At 34.3% G+C, this 24,253-nt stretch overlaps 1 protein-coding gene across 1 annotated transcript in view; it reads right to left on the reverse strand.

The window, feature by feature from the left end:
- Window positions 1–24,253, reverse strand: part of LAMA2 (laminin subunit alpha 2) — a 610,104-nt gene that overhangs the window by 335,686 nt on the left and 250,165 nt on the right. The window contains exons 5-9 of the mRNA XM_082634259.1: window positions 22,553–22,732; window positions 19,328–19,417; window positions 17,607–17,724; window positions 12,086–12,264; window positions 6,032–6,131 (exon numbers count right to left, since the gene is read on the reverse strand). Of these exons, the coding sequence (XP_082490385.1) occupies window positions 6,032–6,131; window positions 12,086–12,264; window positions 17,607–17,724; window positions 19,328–19,417; window positions 22,553–22,732 (667 nt within the window). The remainder of the gene's footprint in view (window positions 1–6,031; window positions 6,132–12,085; window positions 12,265–17,606; window positions 17,725–19,327; window positions 19,418–22,552; window positions 22,733–24,253) is intronic.

Genomic DNA, 24,253 nt, shown 5'->3' on the forward strand with positions numbered 1-24,253 from the left:
ACTATACTAAATCTACCCTACTTGGATGATAGCACATCTGTTTAAGATGGTTTATTGAATATTTTAAGCCCACTGTTAAGAACTATTGCTCAAAAAAAAAAGACTCATTTCAAAATATTACTGATCATCTTGACAATGAACCTGGTCACCCAAGAGCTCTGATGGAGATGTACAATGAAATTCATGTTTTTTTCCTGCCTGCTAACACAAGATCTATTCTGTAGCCCATGGATCAAGAAGTAATTTTGACTTTCAAGTCTCATTATTTAAGAAATACATTTATAAGGCTACAGCTGCCATAGATAGTGATTCTGTTGATGGATCTGGGAAAAGTCAATTGAAAACCTTCTGGAAAGGATTCACCATTCTAGATGCCATTAAGAACAATTGAGATTCATGGGAAGAGGCCAAAATATCAACATTAACAGGAGTTGGAAAGGAGTTGATTCCAACCCTCATGGATAACTTTGAAGGGTTCAACACTTCAGTGCAGAAAGTCACTGCAGATGTGTTGGAAATAGCAAGAGAAATAGAATTAGAAGTGGAGCCTGAAGATGGAACTGGATTGCCACAATCTCATGTTATACTTTAATGAATGAGGAGTTGCCTCTTTTGGATGAGCAAAGAGATTCCTTGAGATGGATTCTACTCCTGGTAAAGATGCTATGAAGACTATTGAACTGACAACAAAGAATTTTAAATATTACATAAACTTAGTTGATAAAGCAGCCACAGGGCTTAAGAAGATTGACTCCAAATTTGAAAGAAATTCTACTGTGTGTAAAATACTATCAAATAGCATTACATGCTACAGAGAAATCGTTCATGAAAGGAAGAATCAATCGATATGGCAAACTTCACTGGTGTCTTATATTAAGAAATTGCCACAGCCATCCCAGCCTTCAGCAGCCACCACCCTGATCTGTCAGCCGCCATTGACATCAAGGCAAGACCCTCCACCAGCAAAAAATTGCAACTCACTACAGGCTCAGATGATGGTTAGCATTTTTTAGCAAGGAAGTACTTTTTTAATTAAGGTACGGTGTTTTTAGACATAATGTTATTACACACTTAAGAGATTACAGTATAGTGTAAACATAACTTTTATATGCACTGGGTAACCAAAAATTAGTGTGACTTGCTTTATTACAGTGGTCTGGAACTGAACTTGCAAAATCTCTGAGGTATGCCTGTATCGTTTAACATTAATACATTTATTTTTTTAATTGTATGTATAAGTCAAATGGAGAAGAAATCCGTTCAATAAAGGTTGCAGATGCATTCCCCCAAATTAATATTTGTTTCTGATGTTAAAATCTCCAGACCTTGAGACAAAATGCAGAAATACTGCAAGTAATAAACAATGTCTATTAATGTTTGTTTCTGGAAATATTATGAAGTGAATGTCCATAAAGACTTCCTTGTTCAGAATACTTGACTATGCAGGATGAAATTAAAGACAGACAGTTAGCCGAGAGAGAGATATATAAAATGGTTGTGCTGTTATGAAATAGAGAAACCCCTTGGAGATCAGAAACTAAAAGAATTACTTTCTAGAGTGGTAAGCCAGTCCTTAAACCAGTGTCTTTCCTGAAGTTGACTAATTCTGATTAACTAGTCTAGAGCATGGAGCATGGTTTTATGGAACAAAAGACAAATTCTAGGTACTACTCAAGTTAGGAGGACATATCAGAGAACTTTACATATAAACTCAAGACTCCTGAAAGGGTAAACTAGAAAATACACAGGTATGTGCACACACACACACTCTCTCTCTCTCACACACACACACACACACACGCACAATCATGAAACACACAAGAAAACAAGGCCCTGATAAAGACTTAGCAGAAGAATCAAACTGCAGAATCAAATAGATAGCAGAGAATACTAGTAACAGATACAAATTATAAAGTAAACATAGAGCTGTCCTCTCTTATCTGCGGTTTCACTTTCTCTGGTTTCAGTTAACCTGTGGTCAAACACAGTCGAAAATTATTAAATGGAAAATTCCAGAAACAGACAATTCATAGTTTAACATCAAGTACCATTCTGAGTACAGTGATGAAATCTTGCACCATCCCACTCTATCCTGCCCAGGATGTGAATCATTCCTTTTTGCAGCATATCTCATCCCACTGGTCACTTAGTAGCCATATTGGTTTTCAGATTGACTGTCAAGGTTTTGCAGTGCTTGCGTTCAAGTAACCCTTATTTTACTTAATAATGGCCCCAAAATATGAGAGTGATACTGGCAATTCAGATATGCCAAAGAGAAGCCATGAAATGCTTCCTTTAAGTGAAAAGATGAAATTTTTCAACTTAAAAAAGACAAACTGTATGCTGAGGTTGTTAAGGTCTACCGTAAGAACAAATCATCTGTCTATGAAATTGTGAAGAAGGAAAAAGAAATTTGTGATAGTTTTGCTGTTGCACCTCAAATTGTAAAAGTTTTGACCACAGGGCATGATAAGTGTTTGGTTAAGATGAAAAAGGCATGGAATTTGTACAAAAAGATATTTTGAGAGAGAAAGACCACATTCACATAACTTTATTATAGTATATTGCTATAACTGTTTTATTTTATTATTAGTTGTTGTTATTCTTGCTGTGTCTAATTTATAAATTAAACTTTATCATAGGTATGCCTGTATAGTAAAAAAAAACACAGTATATACAGTGTTTGGTACCATCTGCAGTTTCAGGCATCCACTGGGAATCTTGAAACATACCCCCAGGGATACGGGGGACTGTATTTAATATGTTTAAAGAAACAAAAATAATATTAAATATAGGTGAATTAAAAGAGACTATTAGAAAAACAAAATGCAGTTAGAAACTTTTCTTATAAAATATACCAAAATAAATTCCAGATGGATTAAAGAATTAAGTATCATAAAAAGAAATCAAGTGGTCAAGATGAAAGTGGTCAAAGGTACAAACTTCCAGTTATAAGATAAGTAAGTACAAGGGATGTAATGTACAACATGATTAATATAATGAACTCTGCTGTATGTTATACATGAAAGTTGTTAGCAGAGTAGATCCTAAGAGTTCTCATCACAAGGAAAAATTTTTTTCCTTTTTCTTTTATTTTGTATCTATACGAGATGATGAACGTTCACTAAACTTATTGTGGTAATCATTTCATGAAGTATGAAAGTCAAATCATTATATTGAACACCTTAAACAGTGTTGTATGTCAATTATATTTCAATAAAACTGGAAGAATAATAGGAAATAAAAACTAAAGAAATAAACAATTTGTCTAAACTTGGAGTAGATAAGAATTTTAGGATTATAAAGGCATGTAAGAAATCCAATAGAAAAATATTACTATGCATAATAATTTTAGCATGTCATTATTATAGCTAAAGTGGGTTTTCTGAATTTTCATAGGTTATTACATAAAAAATTTTAAATTATATACATTAAAAATTATCTATAATAATGAGACACAAAGAAAATCTAGAAATTTTTCATAACAAATATGACATACTATTAGAGCTCTTACAAATCTATGGAGGAAAAAAACCCACCTTACACCAAAAAGAAAATTAAGGAAACAGAAAATTCACACACAAAATATTTGTTTTTCTCTAGCCATCAGGTTAATGCCAATGATATACTGAACATCATTTCTCACGATCTGGTTACTCATTCTGACTAAGAAATCCAAATCATTAGACTACATCTGAGACTGTTTCCTAAAAAGATCATCAGACTAAACAGGAAGAGAAAAATGTATCACGGTTATATGTCTAATTATTCAACTCAAGTCCATATTGAATAAAATAGATCTAATTATAATATTACAAACATTGATTATTGCTTTCAATTTAAAATTAGAAAAATTAATTATTGGCCTGGAACCAAATATCTCTACACAATTTTTGAAAAGGTGAAGATGCAATTGACAGACACTGTCAAGTAGGTTGAAGATCAGGGGAGCAGGTAAGGATGCTCTTTTTCTAAGTTTGTGTAGTATGACCTCAAGGGATAAAGCCCAACTTTAATAAATCAAAAACTAGGAATTTAAGCTTTTTATTTAACATGGTAAAAATACCGTAGAAGAAAAAAATTATAAAAAGATATGAATGGTAGAAAGAAGGAAGAAGGTGATATGAATGAAATGTTTGTGTTCCAAGATGGACAGTCAGTGGGCAATATTTAATGGTGATGAAAAATACTAAGAATATTGTTCAGATATTGTTTGAAAGATAAGTTCTTCCAAAAGAACTTAATAGGAGGAAAGGATCAGTGTGATTAAATTTGGAAATGAGACTAGGGGTGAATAAGTTGAAGAGGACACTTTGCTGTTTATTTTATTCCCTTCCCTACTGTTAAAATTTTATGTGACCATGTGTTGTTTTAATAATAATTGAAAAATCACTATTTTGTACAACTGTAACTTATATAATATTGTACATCAACTATACCACAATTTGGAAAAAAGAATTTAGAGCACAGAGGAAAAAAATAATTGAAAAATATTTATATCCAGAGATCTTCATTAAAGCATTGGTTAAAATACACAAAATTTAGAAACAATCTTAATATCTATTCAAAGTTGAGTACTCTATTCAGGAGCTAAAACCAGATTTCAGAGAAACGAACAGATATGGGGAAAAATTCATCATGTAAAGTTAACACACAAATCTTAATAACAGTACTATGCTGAATTACCACTGCATTGAATACTCATTTTTCTACTTTTCTATTTTTTTAGTCACTTTTTTCAACAACAAAATACCTATCATTTTAAACTCAGGGGATAAAATTAAATTACATTGCTCAAAATAATGCGATTTAGTTGCTACCATAAAAAGATAAGGGACCATAAAATGAAAAGTGACATCAATAATTCACCATTTGAGTTTTTAAATAATCATTTTTTAATCTTTTAAGATTTAAGACTGTAAGGCTTAAACAGATAATCAAATAGTTTTGTAAAGAAAGCAGGTAAGCTAAACTGTGCCAAAGAAATATTGCCAGTCTTTTAAATAGAAGGTCTTTCGGGGAAAAAGCCTATAGCAGAGCCATGATTTATTTTAGTCTTTCCACAGAAGAGAAGAATCCAGTCTTAGAAATATAAAGAAACAGTTCCAGATATATTCAATGAATTTTCTACTTTGGCAAGCAACTTTCCTGGAAGTAGTTCCTAAACATTTTACATCAAAGAGTTAATTTGGCATTTGATTACTTAATGTTTGGAGTTCATCGTGAATTTCAATCCTCAAAAAAGGTTTTGTCTTAAACTAATGTCAGCCTCTTTCCCTTCATTAACTCATTCCTACCGCCTTTTACAGTCCTTTATGTAGACTTCTCGCTTTCTGTATTATTAACTACATCTCAGTCTGTGATCTCATCTATTCGCTCTTCCCATTGTAGCACACACATCCCTCAATGAACACTGTCATTTCACCCTAGAAATCATACATGCTATAAAGCAATATAATAAATAGCAAGACATCAAAAAATTACATACACCACAGATTTATAATAGACTAGAAGATATATATATAGATATGTAAATATGTATATATGTGTATATATATGTATATACACATGTATACTAATGCAAAACAGATGATTCAACTTTTCTTGCTTTTAAAGTATAATTAAACAAACATAATTATTGAGATAAATTAAAAACTTCTTCCTGTAGGGGACATTGATAGCTGTAAAAATAAATTTATACTGAGCCCACATGCTCTGGGGCCCACGTGCCGCAACTACTGAGCTTGGATGCTTTAACTACTGAAGCCTGCGCACCTAGAGCCTGTGCTCCACAACAAGAGGAGCCACCGCAATGAGAAGCCTGTGCACCGCAACAAAGAATAGCCCCACTCACCGCACCTAGAGAAAAAAGCCTGCGCGGCAACAAAGACCGAACGCAGCCCCCCCCAAAAAAAAAAGAATAAATTTATTACATGAATGAAATTTACTGCAACAGGTTCTTCTGAAAATAATCACACTTGGCTTTAGTTGTCCTTTCATCAGAACAATGGCCTTCTACTATAGCTCTCACCTCGTTGAGCACGTTTTTCATCCTTGACACAGACTTCATTTAAGGAACCAACTGGGTCACAATGGCATGGTTGGCATGGTCTTGGAAAATTTGGAGATATCTAACAAAAATATTAAAATTCTGTTTTAAAAACACTAAATTTTTCAATTCAGCAAGGCTTTAAAGAACATTTTAATAAATGATAATAAATTATATTTAGAAAATGATAATATAAGAAATTTTCTTTATTATATGTTTGCATTTTCTAAAATCAATTTCATCTAAGTGGATACACAGAAATAAAGAGGATAGTATAATAAACTACTAAATATTTGTTACCTAGATTCAACAATTATCAAGATTTTGCTATATGATTCATCACGTTTTATTCTTTGCTGAAGTTTTTAAAGAAAATCCCAAATAAAGAGTCTTTTAATCCCTACACATTTCAGTATGCATCTCTTTCTTTTATAATCACAGTATCATTATCATTACAAACAAAAAGAACAATGTTTGCTTATATAGAGAACATTAGAATATTAGAGAAATATACATTCCATAGTAAAACCTTACTGTTTTATTACAACATAGTTCAAAATTAGTAATTTTTCCCCAAATTAATTTTTCAAAAACTTTTTACATTGATCGTGATATAGCTAATTAAATAGAAATTTATATTTGGTGCTTGAAAAAGATGTTAAATATTTACGTTAAAAATTTGACTTTCTCAGGAGGCAGCATAATCTGGGGGGAAACAATGTAGGCTCTGTAATTAGGAAGGCTTGAGTTCATATCCCACTGTGTCCACTTACTGGCTATGTGGCCTCCTGCAATTTACTTACTTCCTGATAATATGAGGATAATAGTAGAAACTTTAGTGATGTTATTAAATTAAAATTAAGAGGAATAACATATAAAGCATCTCATAAGATTCCTCACATACATTAAATAAACAGTACAACTAGTAGTTTTTAATGAGAATATTTTAATTAAACACACCTAGACTGTGCTAATGTACCAAATATACAATATTTTCAAGATGTAATGAGAACAAAAAAAATCAACAAATTCTTTGCCTAGGAAATACTAATACTCTGAATATATACAAAAAATTGTGTATATAAGTATATATATATATGTTTCTCCCAAAAAATACAGTTTTATATGTATATATCTAGGTTTAATTGATAAATGAAAACCTCTTTGCTAATATAAATCAAAGTTTCACAAGTAGAGAAATATTTACATGTCTGATAGAATTCAATCAACTATATCCACAGATCAGTTTCAAAATCATCATTTGTTAAAGACCCATTCATTCACTTCCTATTATGAAGTAAGGACTTTGCAAAGCACAGATAAGCCCTGATTTCTGCCTTAAAGAAGCTTACAGGAATAGCAGACTTGAAAGATATTGATTAAATAGAATGTGCAAAGTGATAAAACAGACACACAGGCAGAGCATTCTGGGGCAAAAGAAGAGAGAGTAAAAACACAATGAAGTCAAGCAATGTTTCACAGAAAAAGTGACATTTAGACTGGAGCTTGAAATATGAGTAGCAATTTGAGAGTGGAATTGGGAGAAGGGCTTTCTAACCAAGAGAAAACCAAGACATGAAGAAAAACAAAACAAAACAAAACTCTCTGTGGGCATATAGCAATAAATTTCTTTAGGATAAATTCTTAGCTCTTATAAATATGACTTATGATTCCAATGATGATCTTGAGTAAACCAAAGCCTCTTAATTTGTTATCCTTCTTTGTGGTAATTGGGAAAATCTGCCTGAATCAGACTGCTGATCAGGAACAAGTTCTAACATAAGAGATTTTATAAATTCATCTACTTTATACTTGATTTTTAATTTTATTCAAATAATCAGATTACTAATCAATCCTCAAAGTAAGCACTGCTATATATGTGTGTGTGTGTGTTTGTGTGTGTGTGTGTATTTTAACATTTAAATGTATGTATTTAGGAGATAAATCTAAAATTAGATTTTAAGGCAATAATTTTAAGAATATCATAGAGATACGTTATTTAGCTATAAAATTTGCAGTGCACAAAACTTTTCTTTCTATATCTTCATAAAAACACATGGATTTCTACCCTTAAGAACCTGAAAGATTTGAATTTTTAACACAATATAGCATACATATTTTTATGTGTTAAAATACCAAAATCTAGGCTCAGATTCACTTAATAACTTGTAATAACAACCTGATCAAGCTTCCAGTTTTAATGATGGCACAGTGTCTTGTATAGGTCTAGCACACAAATGACAATTATGAATTCTGGACAAAATATAAAAATCAAACATTTGAGGACTTGGGATAATAATCAGAAGCAGGCAGAAATTAGGATTTGAGATTTGAAAGAAGAAAATACAGTAGATGAGATCCATGTTCATATAAGGGTAACAACAAAATTTGCATATCAATACCCCTCAATTCTTAACTGATCCTTTAATTGTACATTAAATCAGGGGAATCCAAGGAGCCCAATGGATAGCAACAGCTGGAAAGCTAAATGATCTGAGTAAAATTTTCCATTCTACACACCATAAAGTGAACAGAAATGAGAGTTTATCAACAAAGTTGGAAAGGTTAGATAAACACCCTGAGCTTTTTATTAATCTGTCCTAACAAGGTATAAAAGCAAGCCTCCTCAGTTTAATAGTGATTAGTCAGTAAGTTGATTACCTATTAAAACAAAATTCACAAATCTTTGGAAGAAGACAACAAAATCTTTTCTCTACACTGTATCATCCTCAATGTCCTGTGTAAATCATAAATTGCTAGACACGAGGAGAAAAATGAAGGTGTGGTCCTTATTCAAGAAACAGCAAGTCAATAAAAACAGACCCTGAGGTGTCCCAAGTATTGAAATTAGCAGACAAGGACAGGTCTGTATATATGCCCAGGAATATAAAGGAAATAATGTTCATAAGGAGTAAACACATGGATTATTTCAGCAGAGAAATGGAAATAACAAAAAACACAATAAGTCAAAAAGCTGAAAACAAAATACCTCAACGAAAAAATTAACTGGATATGCTTAGCAGCAGGTAAGTGATGGCAGGGAGAAAGGTAGTATACCTAATTACAGATAAATAGAATTTATCCAATCTGAAGAACAAAACAAATTTTAATTACCACAGACTCAGTAACCTATAGGACACAGTCCAGGAACCTGACCTGTATGCAGCTGGAGTCACAAAAGGGGAAGAGAGAGCATGGTTCAAAAAAATTTTTAAAGAAATAATGGCCTAAAATTTCCAAAATGTGGTATAAAAATCTCAATTTATAATTACAAGAAGCTCAGTAGCCAAGAAGGTAAGCACAAAGAAAGCCACATTTAGACACACATGGCCCAATTCTGAGATTGGAAAATTTTTTCTGTAACTAAAATTGTAGGCTTTGTAAGGCACATAAGGTTTGTTTCTTCTCTTCCTCCTCCTTCTCTCCTCCTCCTCTTCCACCTAGTTCTTGTTCATCTTGTTCTTCTTTTTCTTTTCCTTAATTTTTTTGTTGTTCTTTTCATTTTCGTTCCATCTCCTTTCCCTTCCTCTCCTTTTTCTCCTCCCCTACTTCTCCTCCGCCTCTTTCTTTTTTTTTTCTTTTAACAAACTTTTATAAATGTAAAAAAAAATTATTTGTTTGCAGGCCATATAGATATAGGCCATGGGCCAAATTTGATCTAGAGGTTATAGTTTGCCAAAACATGTTTTGGCTGCTAAAAGACAAATAAAAAGAGGATATCTTGAAATCAGTCAGAGAATTAAAGACACATTATATATAGAAGAAAAAATGCAAATGATGGCTGCCTTCTCATTAGAATAAGTGAAATCCAGAAAATACTGTATTTTTATTTTTTAATAAATTTATTTATTTTATTTTTGTCTGTGTTGAGTCTCCATTGCTGCATGTAGGCTTCTCTCTAGTCATGGTGAGCAGGCTTCTCATTGCGGTGGCTTCTCTTGTTGTGGAGCACGGGCTCTAGGCACGTGGGCTTCAGTAGTTGTGGCACACAGGCTCAGTAGTTGTTTCTCATGGGATTAGTAGCTCCGAGGCCTGTGGGATCTTCCTGGCCCAGGGCTCAAACCTGTGTCCCCTGCATTGGCAGGCAGATTCTTAACCACTGCACCACCAGGGAAGCCCAAGAAAATACCATATCTTTAAAGTACTGAAAGAAAAACAAACATCTCTCTCCATGTAATGAAAATATACTTCAGTAATAAGGGTAGAATAAAGACATTTTCAGATGAAATAAACATGAGAGAAATTGTCACCATCAATTCTTGCCCTATTTAAAAAAAAAAAGCTAAAGGAAGTTCTTCAGGCAGAAGGAAATTATACAAAATTAACAAAACACATGCAAGATCTCTACACTGAAAACACTGATATGAATAATTAAAGAAGACAGAAATAAGTGAAGTGATATACTATATTCATTGACTGGAAGACTCAATATTGTTAAAGTGTTAGTTCTCTCCATATTTGCCTTTAGATTCTATACAACAATCCCAACTAATATTTCTGTCATTGAGAAGTTGATTCTAAAATTTGTATGGAAATGTAAAGAAACTACTATAGCCAAAACAATCTTCAAAAGGAAGAATAAAGTTAGTGTACATATGTTTCTGAATTCTAGTTTTATTAAAGCTAAAGTCATCAGGCTTCCCTGGTGGCACAGTGGTTGGGAGTCCGCCTGCCGATGCAGGGGACACGGGTTCGTGCCCCGGTCTGGGAAGATCTCACCTGCCGTGGAGTGGCTGGGCCTGTGAGCCATGGCCACTGAGCCTGCACGTCTGGAGCCTGTGCTCCGCAATGGGAGAGGCCACAACAGTGAGAGGCCCGCGTACCGCAAAAAAAAAAAAAAAAAAAAAACAAAAACTAAAGTCATCAAGATAGTGTGCCATTAGCACAAATAAATCCATGGAACAGAACTGGGGCTCCAGAGGTTGACACAAAAGATCAACTGATTTTCAAAAAATGCCTCAAAACAATTTAAAAGAGAAAAAGAAATATTTTTCCAAAAATGGTGCTGGAACAACAGATGAACCACATAGATCTCAATCATTATTTCATACCCTACACAAAGATTAACTTGAGATGGGCCATAGCCCTAAAAGTTAAAATTATAACATTTCTAGAATAAAAAAGAACAATTTCTTGACTTGAAGAAATTCTTCACAAGAGAAGATATAGGAATAGCCAATAAACACTTAAAATAAGAATTTAATCCATGGGATCTGCTGTAAAATTCATAATAGAAGATCTACTGTAGCACCAAGCATTGATGGGAATGACTTAGTGATTGCCTAGTATCCACATCCACTAGAATGGCTAATTCAAAAAGATAGTCAAGACCAAATAATAGAGATAATATGGAAGAACGAGAACTTACATACATTTTTGGTGAACATGTAAAACAGTATTACTAACTTGACAAAATGTTGGCAGTATCTTATAAAGTCAAACATATATCTATCCTATGAAACAAGTACTCTACTCCTAGATATTTACACAAGGTTAATAACACATGACCACAAAAAGACTCATATAAAATTGTTTTATAGGAGCCAACCAAAAACTGGAAATGACCCAAATATCCACCAACAGGAGAATGGATTAAAAATCAAGATATGTACATGCAAAGGACTACTCCTTAGCAATTTTTTTAAAGAAATAACTACTGATGTGTACAACATGAATAAATCTTAACATGTTAAATTGAGTGAAAGGAAGACCAAAAATTTTATGTACTTTATGATTTCTTTTTTAGGAAATTCACTAAGAGGTAAAACAAATTTATGCTCTAAAAATCAGAACAGAGTTTGCCTGGAGGTGGTGACTGACTGGAATGAGGCACAGTGGGACTTTCTGGAGAGATGGAAATATTTTATATCATATCCTGAAAGATTTATACAGTTTCTACTATGAAATATTTCTAGTCACCTTTGAGAATTTGAAATCCAATTATTTAGAGAAGCTATCAAAATTATTTTTCCCCATAATACATCTCTGTCTGAAAAAGCCAAAATAACACTTAATGAAAGAAAAAGCATACTTTACCCCTTTGGGTCTGAAGAAACCATCAATGCATGTCTCACAATTTATACCAGCAGTGTTTCGAGTACAGTTAATGCACACACCCCCTCCAATGTACTTTCCATGTATATTTAAACTCAGATTTCTTCTGGCAACATTTTCATCATAATAGCATTCTTCAGCTTTCCCATGACAATTGCAGGCTGCATTAGGGAAAAATAAATTTATAAACATTAATTTCAGATATATTTTAAAATAATATTTTGTTACATAAGATATTTTTATACCATATGGAAAATTATATTACATTATATATATATATATAATCAATACAAAGGTATCTAGAAAGTACTTGGATTTATTAGACATATTAATAAATTTGCATGTTTTAATGGAACTGGAAATAGTTAAAACATAAATTAAGCTGAAGCATATGAAATTGCCAATATTTGACTGATTTTATCTTATAAAACTGATATTTCATATAATTCACCCTACAATTTCCTATTATGACAAACAAATTACTGAAGTATGGTACTGAATGATTAACATCCATGTAATCTGTAATGAATAATTATTATATGTGAACCTCTGTGTTAGATACTACGGGTAAAAAGGATGCTTAGTATATACACTTGACCCTTGAATAATGCAGGAGTTAAGGGCACCAATCCTTTGTGCAATGAAAAATTAGAGTATAACTTTGCAGCCAGCCCTCCCCGTCCTTGGTTTCTCATCCCCCAATTCAACCAACCATGGATTGTGTAGTACTGTAGCACTGTTGTCTGCATTTAGTGAAAGAAAACCGCCTATAAGTGGACCCTTGCAATTCAAATCCATGCTGTTCAAGAGTCAAATGTTATTCTTTCTTTTACTACTAATCATAACTAAAACCTAGGGATGTTTTTATATGCCAAATTCTGTTCTAAATGTTTTATATTTATTACCACTGATTTTAATTCTCAAATAGTTTTGTGACTTACAGACTCTATTAACCTCTTTTCATATATTAGGAGCCTCAAGCACAGAGAAGTGAAGTAACTAGTAAAAGTTCACCAAATCAGTATTGTAAGCCAAACTCTGAAGTCAGGCTCCAGAGTCTGCAGGGCTAACCACTACCACAATCCCTTCAAGTTATCTGATAAGAAAAAGCTGCACGATAAGTGCCAAGATATCAGGACAAGATGAGAGCTGGTTTGCTCAGTGGTGAGATCATGCTATTTTTGTGCCAGTCTTGGATCTGGGTGTCCTCTTCACTCCTTAGTAGTCCTGTGAGGTAGGGAACTTCATTTCACTAAAGCTCAGTTTCCATATAAAACATGAAGTGGTCAGTAGTAATTACGAGGTAGGGATATTAAAAATGCATGTAAAATCATTAGCATAACACGCTATAAATAAATTCCCAATTGATTTTCCCTGCTCCACTTCCTCTCATCTTCATCCTCTATGTTTTCATAGCCCCGTTCTCTTCTTCTCCTCTTCTTTTTCATATCACACTACAGGAGTTCAGAGGAATGAAAAATCACTTCCCCAGGAAGAATTGGGTAAGGCTTTGAAAAATGGGTAGAATTTATTTTAGGATGGGAACTAGGCAAAAAATATACTATGCAGTGTCCTTCCTCATATGTTGAGTTTCTTAGGTGTCCTTGCATTGATCTCCACATCTATATGTGTGTGCGTATGTGTGCATGTGTATGCACGTGCACAGACAGGCCTGTGTGCAGCACACAGCTCAATCTTTTTTTTAATTCCACAAAAGGGGACATTTATATACTGCTCTGAACTATATTTTTACTAACAGTAAATGGCATGGTTCCTTCTCTACTGGTATTATGTTTTCCCTAAGGCTACACTGGGTACTTCTTGATTAATTAGATGCCTAATAGTGGGCAGTTACATTGTTTCCAGATTTCTCCTTTATAACACTGAGTACCTACCAGGAGGGCAATGGAGGTGGGGCTAGGAGTGGGGGTCTGGTGTTAGATGGCTCCCCATTTGCCAGCTGAGTGACTTTGAGGAGAGAGTTCAAGTCTTAGCGTCATTTTGGTACTTAACTCTTAGGTTGTGGTGAGAATGCAGATCATCTAGCAGAATACCTGAGACAGTAAATACTCAGCCCTGTAAATGTCAGTAGCAGTGGTATTAGCAATTGGGTACTAAAGACAAGGATCATAAAATGTCCTGTACAGCTATCCAAGTCCATCTACAGATTAAATTCCTGCAAGTGCAATTTCTAGTCAAGGGGCATGGGAAATTTTAATTTTAATTAACTTGAAAAAATTCCCTCTGCAAATGCTGTCAGATTACTCTCCCTCCGATAGATAGGATAAAACTGTTTCCCCACAGCCTCACCAAAACTGTGTATTACCAACATTTTCCATTCGGTGAGCATTCAAACATATGTTGAGTGAATGAATGAACACTTTGGTAAGTTAAAAAAAAAAGTACTTTTATTGTTTTAATGGATACTTCCTTAATTATAAATAAGTGTGATCATTTCTTTATATGGTTATGTCGTATTTTTTTCCTGAGAAATATCTGTTTTGATCTTTGCTCATTTTTAACAGGTTGTTTTGAATTTTTTTCTTATTGCTATGGAAGATCTCTTCATACAGTAAGGATATTATCTCCTTTTCTTGTTTGTTGCAAATATCTTCTTCAGCTTGTTGGCTTTTGATTTAAGATATAATACTCTTGCTATATTAATGGAGAGTTTTCAAAATGTATTCTAGGGGACATGTAGTCATAAATATAAATCACTAGGCATCATAAGCAGTTTTATACCTTTAGGACAATGCACAAGAATTCTCAAAAATCTTGTAAAAATATATTGCAAGAAATAGTCAAGATTTCTGCTACAAGTACAACTAGAGGGAAATACAGAGGAATACAAATTTATTCTCACATTATTTAGAACTAGTATTGCTGACTGTACTTATAACCATGAGCTAATGTAGGTAAAGACTGATGCCTGAGGAGCAGTCCTTTTCACACTCCATGTATGAGGGCCCTTTCCTACAGCCTTGGCTGCTGTTTGAAGGTCTTGGGCCTGAACAGCTTTTATCTATAGCCTTAGAGGACATGGATAGTATCTACTCACAAAGAGCCATTTTTCACTCTGTCATCAGAAGTTTGTTATTTCACAGAATGTCCAAGACACATGATAGAAACTGTCTGTTAGTAGAGGCTTAGCAATGGAATACATATCCTTTGCACTTTAGAGATATAACCTGCCTCAAATAAGCTAGATTGATAAAAGTCGAAATTAAATTCAAATGAATTAGAAGGCAGTTATTCATTTTATAGAGGGATTTGTCACGTTGCAGAAGGATTTTTCTAAATATTAAGAGGTGATTGGAACACAATTCAACTTGGAAAATAAAATTTTCATATAAGCTTTTACGAATGTATACATTGCCAAAAGCACAATATTTATACAAGGTTTTATGGTTAAGACCCCTATCCTTAATTTGTGGATTTCAAAAAAAAAATTATTTTTTCAGTTTGGAAATACAACCTCCCATCTCTTCCACAAAGAAAGATAAATTGTTTTATAATAACACTATTTTATAAAAATGTATATAGCAGCAAGTGGAAATTTCCTTCTGTGTTGCTTTGTCCATCCCTATTGCTAATAAGTCAGATCCATCCTTTCTGTTTCCTTGTTTAAACACATACACACAAGTGGAGAGTGGTAAAGGATTCTGCAGATCCACTTAACGTTACATCATGATAACTTTGTGACAGAATGTCAGAGACATCAAGAAGAATCCCTACCCTCAAATGCTCAAAAGTTCCACGCATGACTGCTGATATTCCACAAGCAGAAGAGAAAGTAATTGTATTTAAGGAAGTTTGAGAAGAGATATTCATGGTGCCATTTAACTTAAATTCAGTCTTAGGAATGAACGTCTGTTCTTGTTGGGAGAAGCTGTGGAGATCCTGAGGGATCGTCAGGAATGGGGTTGGGAGTAGATGATAAAAAACAAGGGCTGGGCATCTGATACCCCCCCTTACAACACTGGGTAGTGGTGGACCATTCCCTCAGATACATCTCAGTAACAATGAGTGATTTTTAAACCAAAATATCTTCACAAGCATGCAGACACAAATCAAAAGGCAAAAGAGATATGTGCAGAAAATGAAGGGACTCAAGACATTGATAGGAGAGCCAGAATCTTAAACTGAAAAGAAAATGTATTTTATGTTTGGGGAATATTTTATGATTAAAGTCTGTTACAATTCAATAATTTTAAGGACCTATCTTGTCTGACACATGATACATGATAAATATTTTTATTCAATAAATATATAAGGTTGATATTGGCTTAAAATGTCTACCAAGCCTGTTTTGGTGACCACATACACCTATTGAACTGAAAAAATGTGATTAGAACTGATTCACTAAAATATTAATATTTGAATTCAATAGAATTGGGCTTTCTGGCTAGTTCGGATTTATAGTTCAGCAGAAGTCTTTGTTTTCAGGTCTCGTCTTGGCCTGAACAGCTCTCCAGAAACAGAAATTTCTCTAGTTTCCCTGTCACTGTGTTGGGACAGTTGGCAATATTAGGCTACAAAGTCATCTGCTACCTTTCTTGGGCATTTCCCTTCAGGAAAAACTTCAAAAGTGATCATATTAAAGTATAAATGAGTATTTGTTGGCAAATGTTTGCATGGCCAGTTGTTTTATGGTTTTTCATTACCGGCTTTTTCTTGGTTGTCACTGTCCAATAATTACTATAGCGTAGTTTATGCTAATGATTGTCACTGATACCATTTCTAATAGTAGCATTTTATACTGTTATTAATGTGAAACCACACATTTAAAATATTAATGCTTATTATTAAAATAAATATTCTTTCTCCACAAATTTGACTTCTTGCCTTCTGTCTGTTATGTTTTACTCTCCTATTCTTCCCAGCTACTGCCCGCAAACACTACCCTTTAATAAGTATTACTAATGAATCAGAGTCCTTTCTTTCCCAGATAATAAACTGACTCTAACCTGTAGGGTCTGATATCTCCCCTCTGGTTTTTCTCCATTTATTAGATGATGGTTATTCAAAAACTATTTACTATTTACCTAAGCTATTTAAGGGAGGAACTACAAAGGGAACAGGCAGAAGGATCTGGAGCTATACTGGTTTCAGAACCATTTTATAAACATACGTGTTTAGAAGGGTAATCTCTATACCCTGTAGGTTTTACTGAATGTTTATTTACAATTGTATATATATATATATATTATGCTATAATCTTCAGATTCACCCCTGATGACAGTAAGTGTATACTATGCTTTTATCTATTTCTCATTATTCTCACACAGTGGTACATTCGTGGGTGTTTTGTAAATATTTGTCAAATTAAAAAAAAATGTGAAAACTCTAAAGCAGGAGGGTAAATGAGCTTACCAGCTACTGTCTTGGATAAAATATATGAACTGGAAGTATGCACTCACCTGAAATCAGCACATGTTTATAGCACCTGTGCCCCAGGAAAGGAAGAATTAATTACCCATGGTGCTGGCTTGTCAGGACATACCTTCACATTCAGTTTTGGTCAGAAAAGTGCCTGCTCTCCACGGTTTCTGATGAAATCCAGGACAGCACTGATCACAGCTATCACCACATGTGTTATGCTCACATTCACAGTGGGATTTCTAGTCAAAAAATGGGGGAAAAGCATACTTTCAGCATTCTTTGGAACCATAAATGAGGGGCTTCCCCTGAAAGGTAGAATGAAGAGAAAAGAAAACATCAAGACTATGTACCAAAATCTAAAACTCCCGTCAGTCTGGGAAGGAAGAGGTGCCAGCCTTGGGAGTGGGTATATTTGATCAACACCAGCTTAGGGAGGGAGATCCAGGCTGGCTCTGGAATCACTGGGCTCAGACGTAGAAGAGAGAAGAGACCCAGCTGGAAGTAGTCTAGAAGACTAGAATCCCTTCTCTGATTCCTGAGATCCACAGGTCTTCTGGGTGGGATGTATCCATTTTAAGGATTCCCTCAAAGTACAATTAACATTTGGTGTAGGAAGAGGGGAAAGAGTAGACTCATAGGCATGGAGGGGCATGGATAGCATAGAAATCTAATACCCCAAGCCTGAATCTCCTGTCTGTGTTTTGAGTACAGTCTTATGTCATCACGTGGAACTGGCCCTCCAAAGCTGCCATGTGGTCTCTCAAAGCTTGGGAAATACTGCTCATCAATACCCCTGATAGACAGTGCCCACACTCTGAAGAAAGCAGGACCACAACCTTACCCAGAAAAATATGCCAGGGATTTGAATCTTCCTGAGGAGGTAATACTATGATGCATTAGTCAGAAAACTAATACTATTTGAGAAATACCATTTGCATTATAGTTTTAGTAGGAAAAAACATCTTTACATAGGTAGCTACATTCACAGATCTTACTATTGAATATATTTCTTCCATACACTATAAAGTGCATGATTTTCTTTTTCACCAGTTTATTTATGACTGAGAAAAACAGATGCTCATTCATCTTCTTTTTTTTTTTTTTTTTTTTTTTGTGGTACGCGGGCCTCTCACTGCTGCGGCCTCTCCCGTTGCAGAGCGCAGGCTCAGCAGCCATGGCTCACGGGCCCAGCCACTCTGCAGCATGTGGGATCTTCCCGGACTGGGGCACGAACCCATGTCCCGTGCATCGCCAGGCGGACTCTCAACCACTGCACCACCAGGGAAGCCCTCATCTTCCTTTTTAGGTTATGTTCATTTAGTCCATTGTCATTAATGAAAAATTCAACCCAAAACCACTCCAGCGTTTTCTGACCTGGTGGTTTCAAGCTCTCTTGAATACTCTCTTCCACCCCACTCCTTCCTGCCCCTGTCCTATCTCAGCCTCCGATTCCATGGTCATTTAGATTTACTTCCACGTACATTTTTCATTTGTTTGCATTAATTTTTTTGATGAAACTTCTTAAAAGAAACAGTCAGGGTGATTGATGACAGGCATTCTCTAAAGCTAAATCATACAGCTGGCTGTCATAGCTAGAAAGGTTTCAAAATATATAGACCAGTTTGGAGCCTTTTTGGAAGAAAACTAATCTGTTTTCTGATACTGTGATGGCTGCCTTCAAAGTCTATCATTCTACCTGCCAGCTCTATTTCACCCTGGCATGGCTTTCTGTTAAGTGGGGGCCTGACACCCATTCACAGCATCCCTGTCAGCAAAGCTTCTCATGAAGCATGTTACAGTTCAGAGCTTCATTTTACCTAAGCATCCTATAAATATACATACATTTGTCACTGGATCAAGTGGACAAGCCCTGGCATGACCATAGCAGATGCACATCCCTCCAACCGAAATATCCTTGACCGAGTAGTAATACTGCAAAAAAGCAATCCAGAGAGAAATCCTATTAAGACTACTGTAAGGTGAAAGCAACAAAAGGGAACATTCAGTTAAAAACTTGACTTTCTGCTTGTATCCTTAGTTTGAAGCACTAGAGAACAACAGGAGGTTCACAAAAGTATCCAGTAACTCCTCACATTGAAGTCATAGCCCAGGGACAGAATGCCTCTAATTTATGTTAGGTGGGCGTTTGAGAAATTTCTTTCTTACAGACAGTACAAAGTACTGCACAGTACAAATACTCCATGTTGGAGTATTTATTATTGAGAGCAAATTGTTATGGGGTGGGGGAGCAAGGGCACTTATTCTTCATAAAAGTTGAAAGAAAGAAAACCTCTTTTATTATCATTATAGGAACATCGGTGTCCATGAATCATATGCAGACTGTTTTACTTGATGGATTTGAAAAGAATCAACAAATTTAGGGAAATAGTGCTCATAATAACACATTTCTTAACCATATCAAGAAGAAAATGAAAATTAATTATAAGATTGATTTAACATAAAGTAAGAAGTAAACTAGATGTGAACACTTTTTTTTCATTATTATGTTAAAATATCCATGCAATTACTTTCCTATCTGAGTTAACAGGACTGTTTCTAATTATTTTCATCTACTCAGCTATTTTTTTTTTTTTTTTTTCGGTACGCGGGCCTCTCACTGTTGTGGCCTCTCCCATTGCGGAGCACAGGCTCCGGACGCGCAGGCTCAGCGGCCATGGCTCACGGGCCCAGCCGCTCCGCGGCATGTGGGACCTTCCCGGACCGGGGCACGAACCCGTGTCCCCTGCATCGGCAGGCGGACTCTCAACCACTGCGCCACCAGGGAAGCCCATACTCAGCTATTTTTAAAAGATTATTTGTAATTATAGAACAGGACTATTTAAAAATTTTACTTAATTTGTATATAGCATTTTATAGTTGTGAGAGTACTTCATATTACCTTGTGGAATCCAAATAACCATCTTATGGTAGATAGTTCTATTATTCCAATTATTTACACTAAAAAAAACCCCCACACATTTAGTGAGAATAAGTAGGTGGACACAAAGTTCCCTGACTACAAATTCCCTTTTCCAATTTACTTCTTTTCTTTACTTCTTTTTAAAATTCTTTTTTTGTTTTTGCTATTTATGTATAGTTTCTTTTATAATATTTTTGTTACTTTATCTTACTTGATATACTTAGACCTCACACTGTTGTAACTTGCAAGGAAGTTAGGTTTAGTTTAAACATAAAAAAGTCTGCTTTTCACTAACTTCATCACCTTATAATACAGATACAAACAGGGATAGTTGCTCAGAAAGCTGATACAGTAGTTTTGTAGGCATTTTTAAAATTGAGAAATTTGCTTTAAATATAAATGTGCAATGCTTCATTTCTGTGTCATGAAGAGGAGCTAAAATTCAATATCCTATTTTTATATATTTAAATTTATATGTAGTGTTTATAGAACTTGAGTACTTTCAAAAAACATATTTATATGTTGAATTTTACTGCACTATTTTAAAGGCTCATGTACAATGAAGTTATAAATAATACATGTGCACCCTAACCCCTCTCTGCTTTCTGCAAAAGATGATAAAAGGAACACATTTATTTCCATTGATTTTTTTTTCTTTGATAGATATACTGTCAGGAAAGATTAAATTTCACTTCAAAATTATTCAATCTTCCTTGGTGTGTATTTTTAAGTCATGCCAAAATTATAATTAAAAATCTTTTTTTTAACAAGTGAAGAACCTAAACATTGGTGAAAAATAATGATTACTTCTGCATAAGACAATTTACAATATACTGAAATATAAGACAAGGTAAAATTATTTCAGTTTTGAAAATACAGGGCACTAAAACATCCAACACGTGTTACATGGGGACAATAAAACTTTAAAAGTTATTTTGCAATGATGGAGAAGTTAGGTGTGAGTAAGTTAAGTAATGAGAAGAGAAAATATGTGAAGGGTTCTCAGGAATTGTGAAAAGCACCACCCTTCAGTATTCAGCCTGCCAGTTCAGCAATTTGGTAATTTGTGGCAACCGTCTAACCTTAGTAGGGTCATTCTAGAACAATGCTTTTTCTCACAAACTCAGTTTCTCCCTACAATCTTCTTTTCTCCTCCACTGTTAGCATATATTTGTTCTATGGATTTACTGCTGAATTGACTCTCTTGATAATAGTGTCTTGGCTGTGTAGCAGCATATAAAGGAGGTGAGTAAACCAGTGAATACGGTGAGGCGTGGATAGGAGAAAGAACAGTTATCACTCACAGCAACTTGGGCTGATCATCTATGTCATAATCTCTCAAATTCCTGTTTAACACTGGAAAACAACACTGGTTAGCTCCTACTTTCAATGATCTGTTGAAAGGATGCTATAACCATTTTTTCCTGATATTCAATTCATAGAGGAAAATAAAATAGTATATATAATCACTTTTTTCCTATAGCAGCGCTCTTTTGAACTAGCAGTGTCTTGTGATTCATTAATGAAGCATAAAACTAAATTATTTAATTAGACAAAATGGTCCACAGAACAGTGACATCCACATCACCTGGGAATTTATTAGAATTGCAGTTTCTCAGTTCTGCCCTAGACCTACTGAATCCGAATTTGCATTTCCACATCACCAGCTGATCTATGCACATTAAAGGTTATCAAGATGTCATGTGATGTGTGTGTGTGTGTTTGTGTGTTTGTGTACTGAGTCATGATACAAAATGTATTTCTTAGTGTGGGTTGCAACCAAAAATGTTTCAAAGCCCATTCCCTTCCTGTAGTAAGCCCCCCCACCAGAAGCCAATTATAATAGTAGTATGTATTACCCAAAGTGTCGAAAAACTAACTTAGGCCTCAAAATTAAGATAATGATCTAGGCATTACAATCTCCATCGTACCAAAGAGGAAATTAAAGTTTAGAAATGTTAAAAAGTTTGATAAATGTTACACATCTAATAAGTGGCAGAGCTTAGATTTAAACAAAGGAAGGTCTGTGGCCTTTCAAAGTCTTTCACTTCTTCACTGAAAAATATCTTTTAAAACTATTTAACAGACAATTAAAACGATGGCTGCAATATCATTCACAAGTTCCAGTATGATTCATTGTAACTTACTCTTCGTGTGACAATGGGGTCAATTTCTCTTGGGTCTTTGTGAGCAAACATCATCAAATCGGCATTCAAGGTGCGGATCCTCTGAAATCTCAGGCGAATATAGCGGGCAGAGGTAAATTCTAGCAGTTCAGGAGACAGATCATCAGCACTCGGTCTCCCATTGATCAAAGAGATGTGAATCTACATAAGGTGGGAAATCATTTGACAATTAAAGTTACCAAAAATTAAATATCTGGTTTTGCTTAATTTTTCTTAGAAAAATAAAGTTAAGTTCCCTTTCTCCCAGTTAGTCAGGCAGATACAGGTTCATATTTACTTACTGGAATGCAGTGAAGTAATTGAGGAATTTTATGAATGCTTTAGTACATATACATGCAATTTATTTGCTTATATTTCAGGTGTGTTTTATATACTGCAATTACCCATATTTCTCTGTTCCAAGGCAGTGCATCTACTTGACTTTCCTAGGATTTCTATAAATTCTTAAGTCAGTCATTCTTTTTATGAAAATTATTGTGCCCTAACATTATTTAAGACTGTAGTATATAGTGGGAAACCAGAAAACTTGGTATAATAAAGTTACAAAATATTAGACAAAAGCAAGAAACCATCAGGAGCTTAATTTTTTTTATTCTGAACTTGAAAGTATCTAATTATATAGCCTTAATATATGGAGAGCATAAATGGACACATTACAAGAAAAACTACACAAATCTCCAAGCACAGTGAGAAATTTCAATAAGCTGGGTTTTTTGTTGTTGTTGTTGTTTGTTTGTTTTTTAGTAATTGATAGATCAAGAAGGCAAAAAATTTACCAAGGATATAACACATTCTATGAAAAATACACTCTGTGAAAATATTAAAACCTGGACAGGATGGCAATTTTTTCAGGAAAATAATTTAGCACAATTGACACCAGAAGAAATCAAATCTAACCATGCCATTTTCCATGTAAAAAATGGAGAAATGGTCAAGGAATTACCCTCCAAAGGTAATTTGGAGGCATGGGGCCCACATGTTCTAACAGGGATTTCATGAGAGCAGAGAATTCTAATGGGGAATAAACCATTTGATAAAATAAGAAGTACTCCTATCACAGATAAAGGAATTATTTTTCTAATACCTAAAGAACTCCTATAAATCAACAAGAAAAAATACCAATGACACAATAACAGAAGATGTAAGAGGACTATTCAAAGAAAGGGAAATATAAATGGCTATTAAACTTTTGATAAGATAGTGAACCTCACTCATAACAGAACCATTAATTAAAACAACTCGAAAAACCTTTTCCATTTTTTTCAGGTTGTCAGAATCCTAAAATATTGATAATACTCCCTGATGGCAAGACTAAAGAGGTACAGCAATCCTCACATACTTACAGGTGTGAGTGTAAAATGGCATAGGTCCTTATGAAGGTGAATTAAGCAATAACTGTCAAAATTACAAATGCACAGAATTTTTTACTTAGAAATTCCACTTCTGGGAAATCACCCTACAGATATATATATATCACTAACATGTAATTAATGAAATGTAAAACTATATTGAATTCCCGCCACATTTTTTGGTAATAGCAGAAGACTGGAAACAATCTAATATCCAGCAATGTGAGACTGGTTAAATAAATTATACATCTATACAGTGAATTATGTGTACCTTACAAAAGAATAAGGAAACTCTCAATATAATGATAGGAAG

The sequence above is a fragment of the Mesoplodon mirus genome, assembly GCF_964341445.2.
Source record: "Mesoplodon mirus genome assembly, chromosome: 10".
Lineage (NCBI taxonomy): Eukaryota > Metazoa > Chordata > Mammalia > Artiodactyla > Ziphiidae > Mesoplodon > Mesoplodon mirus.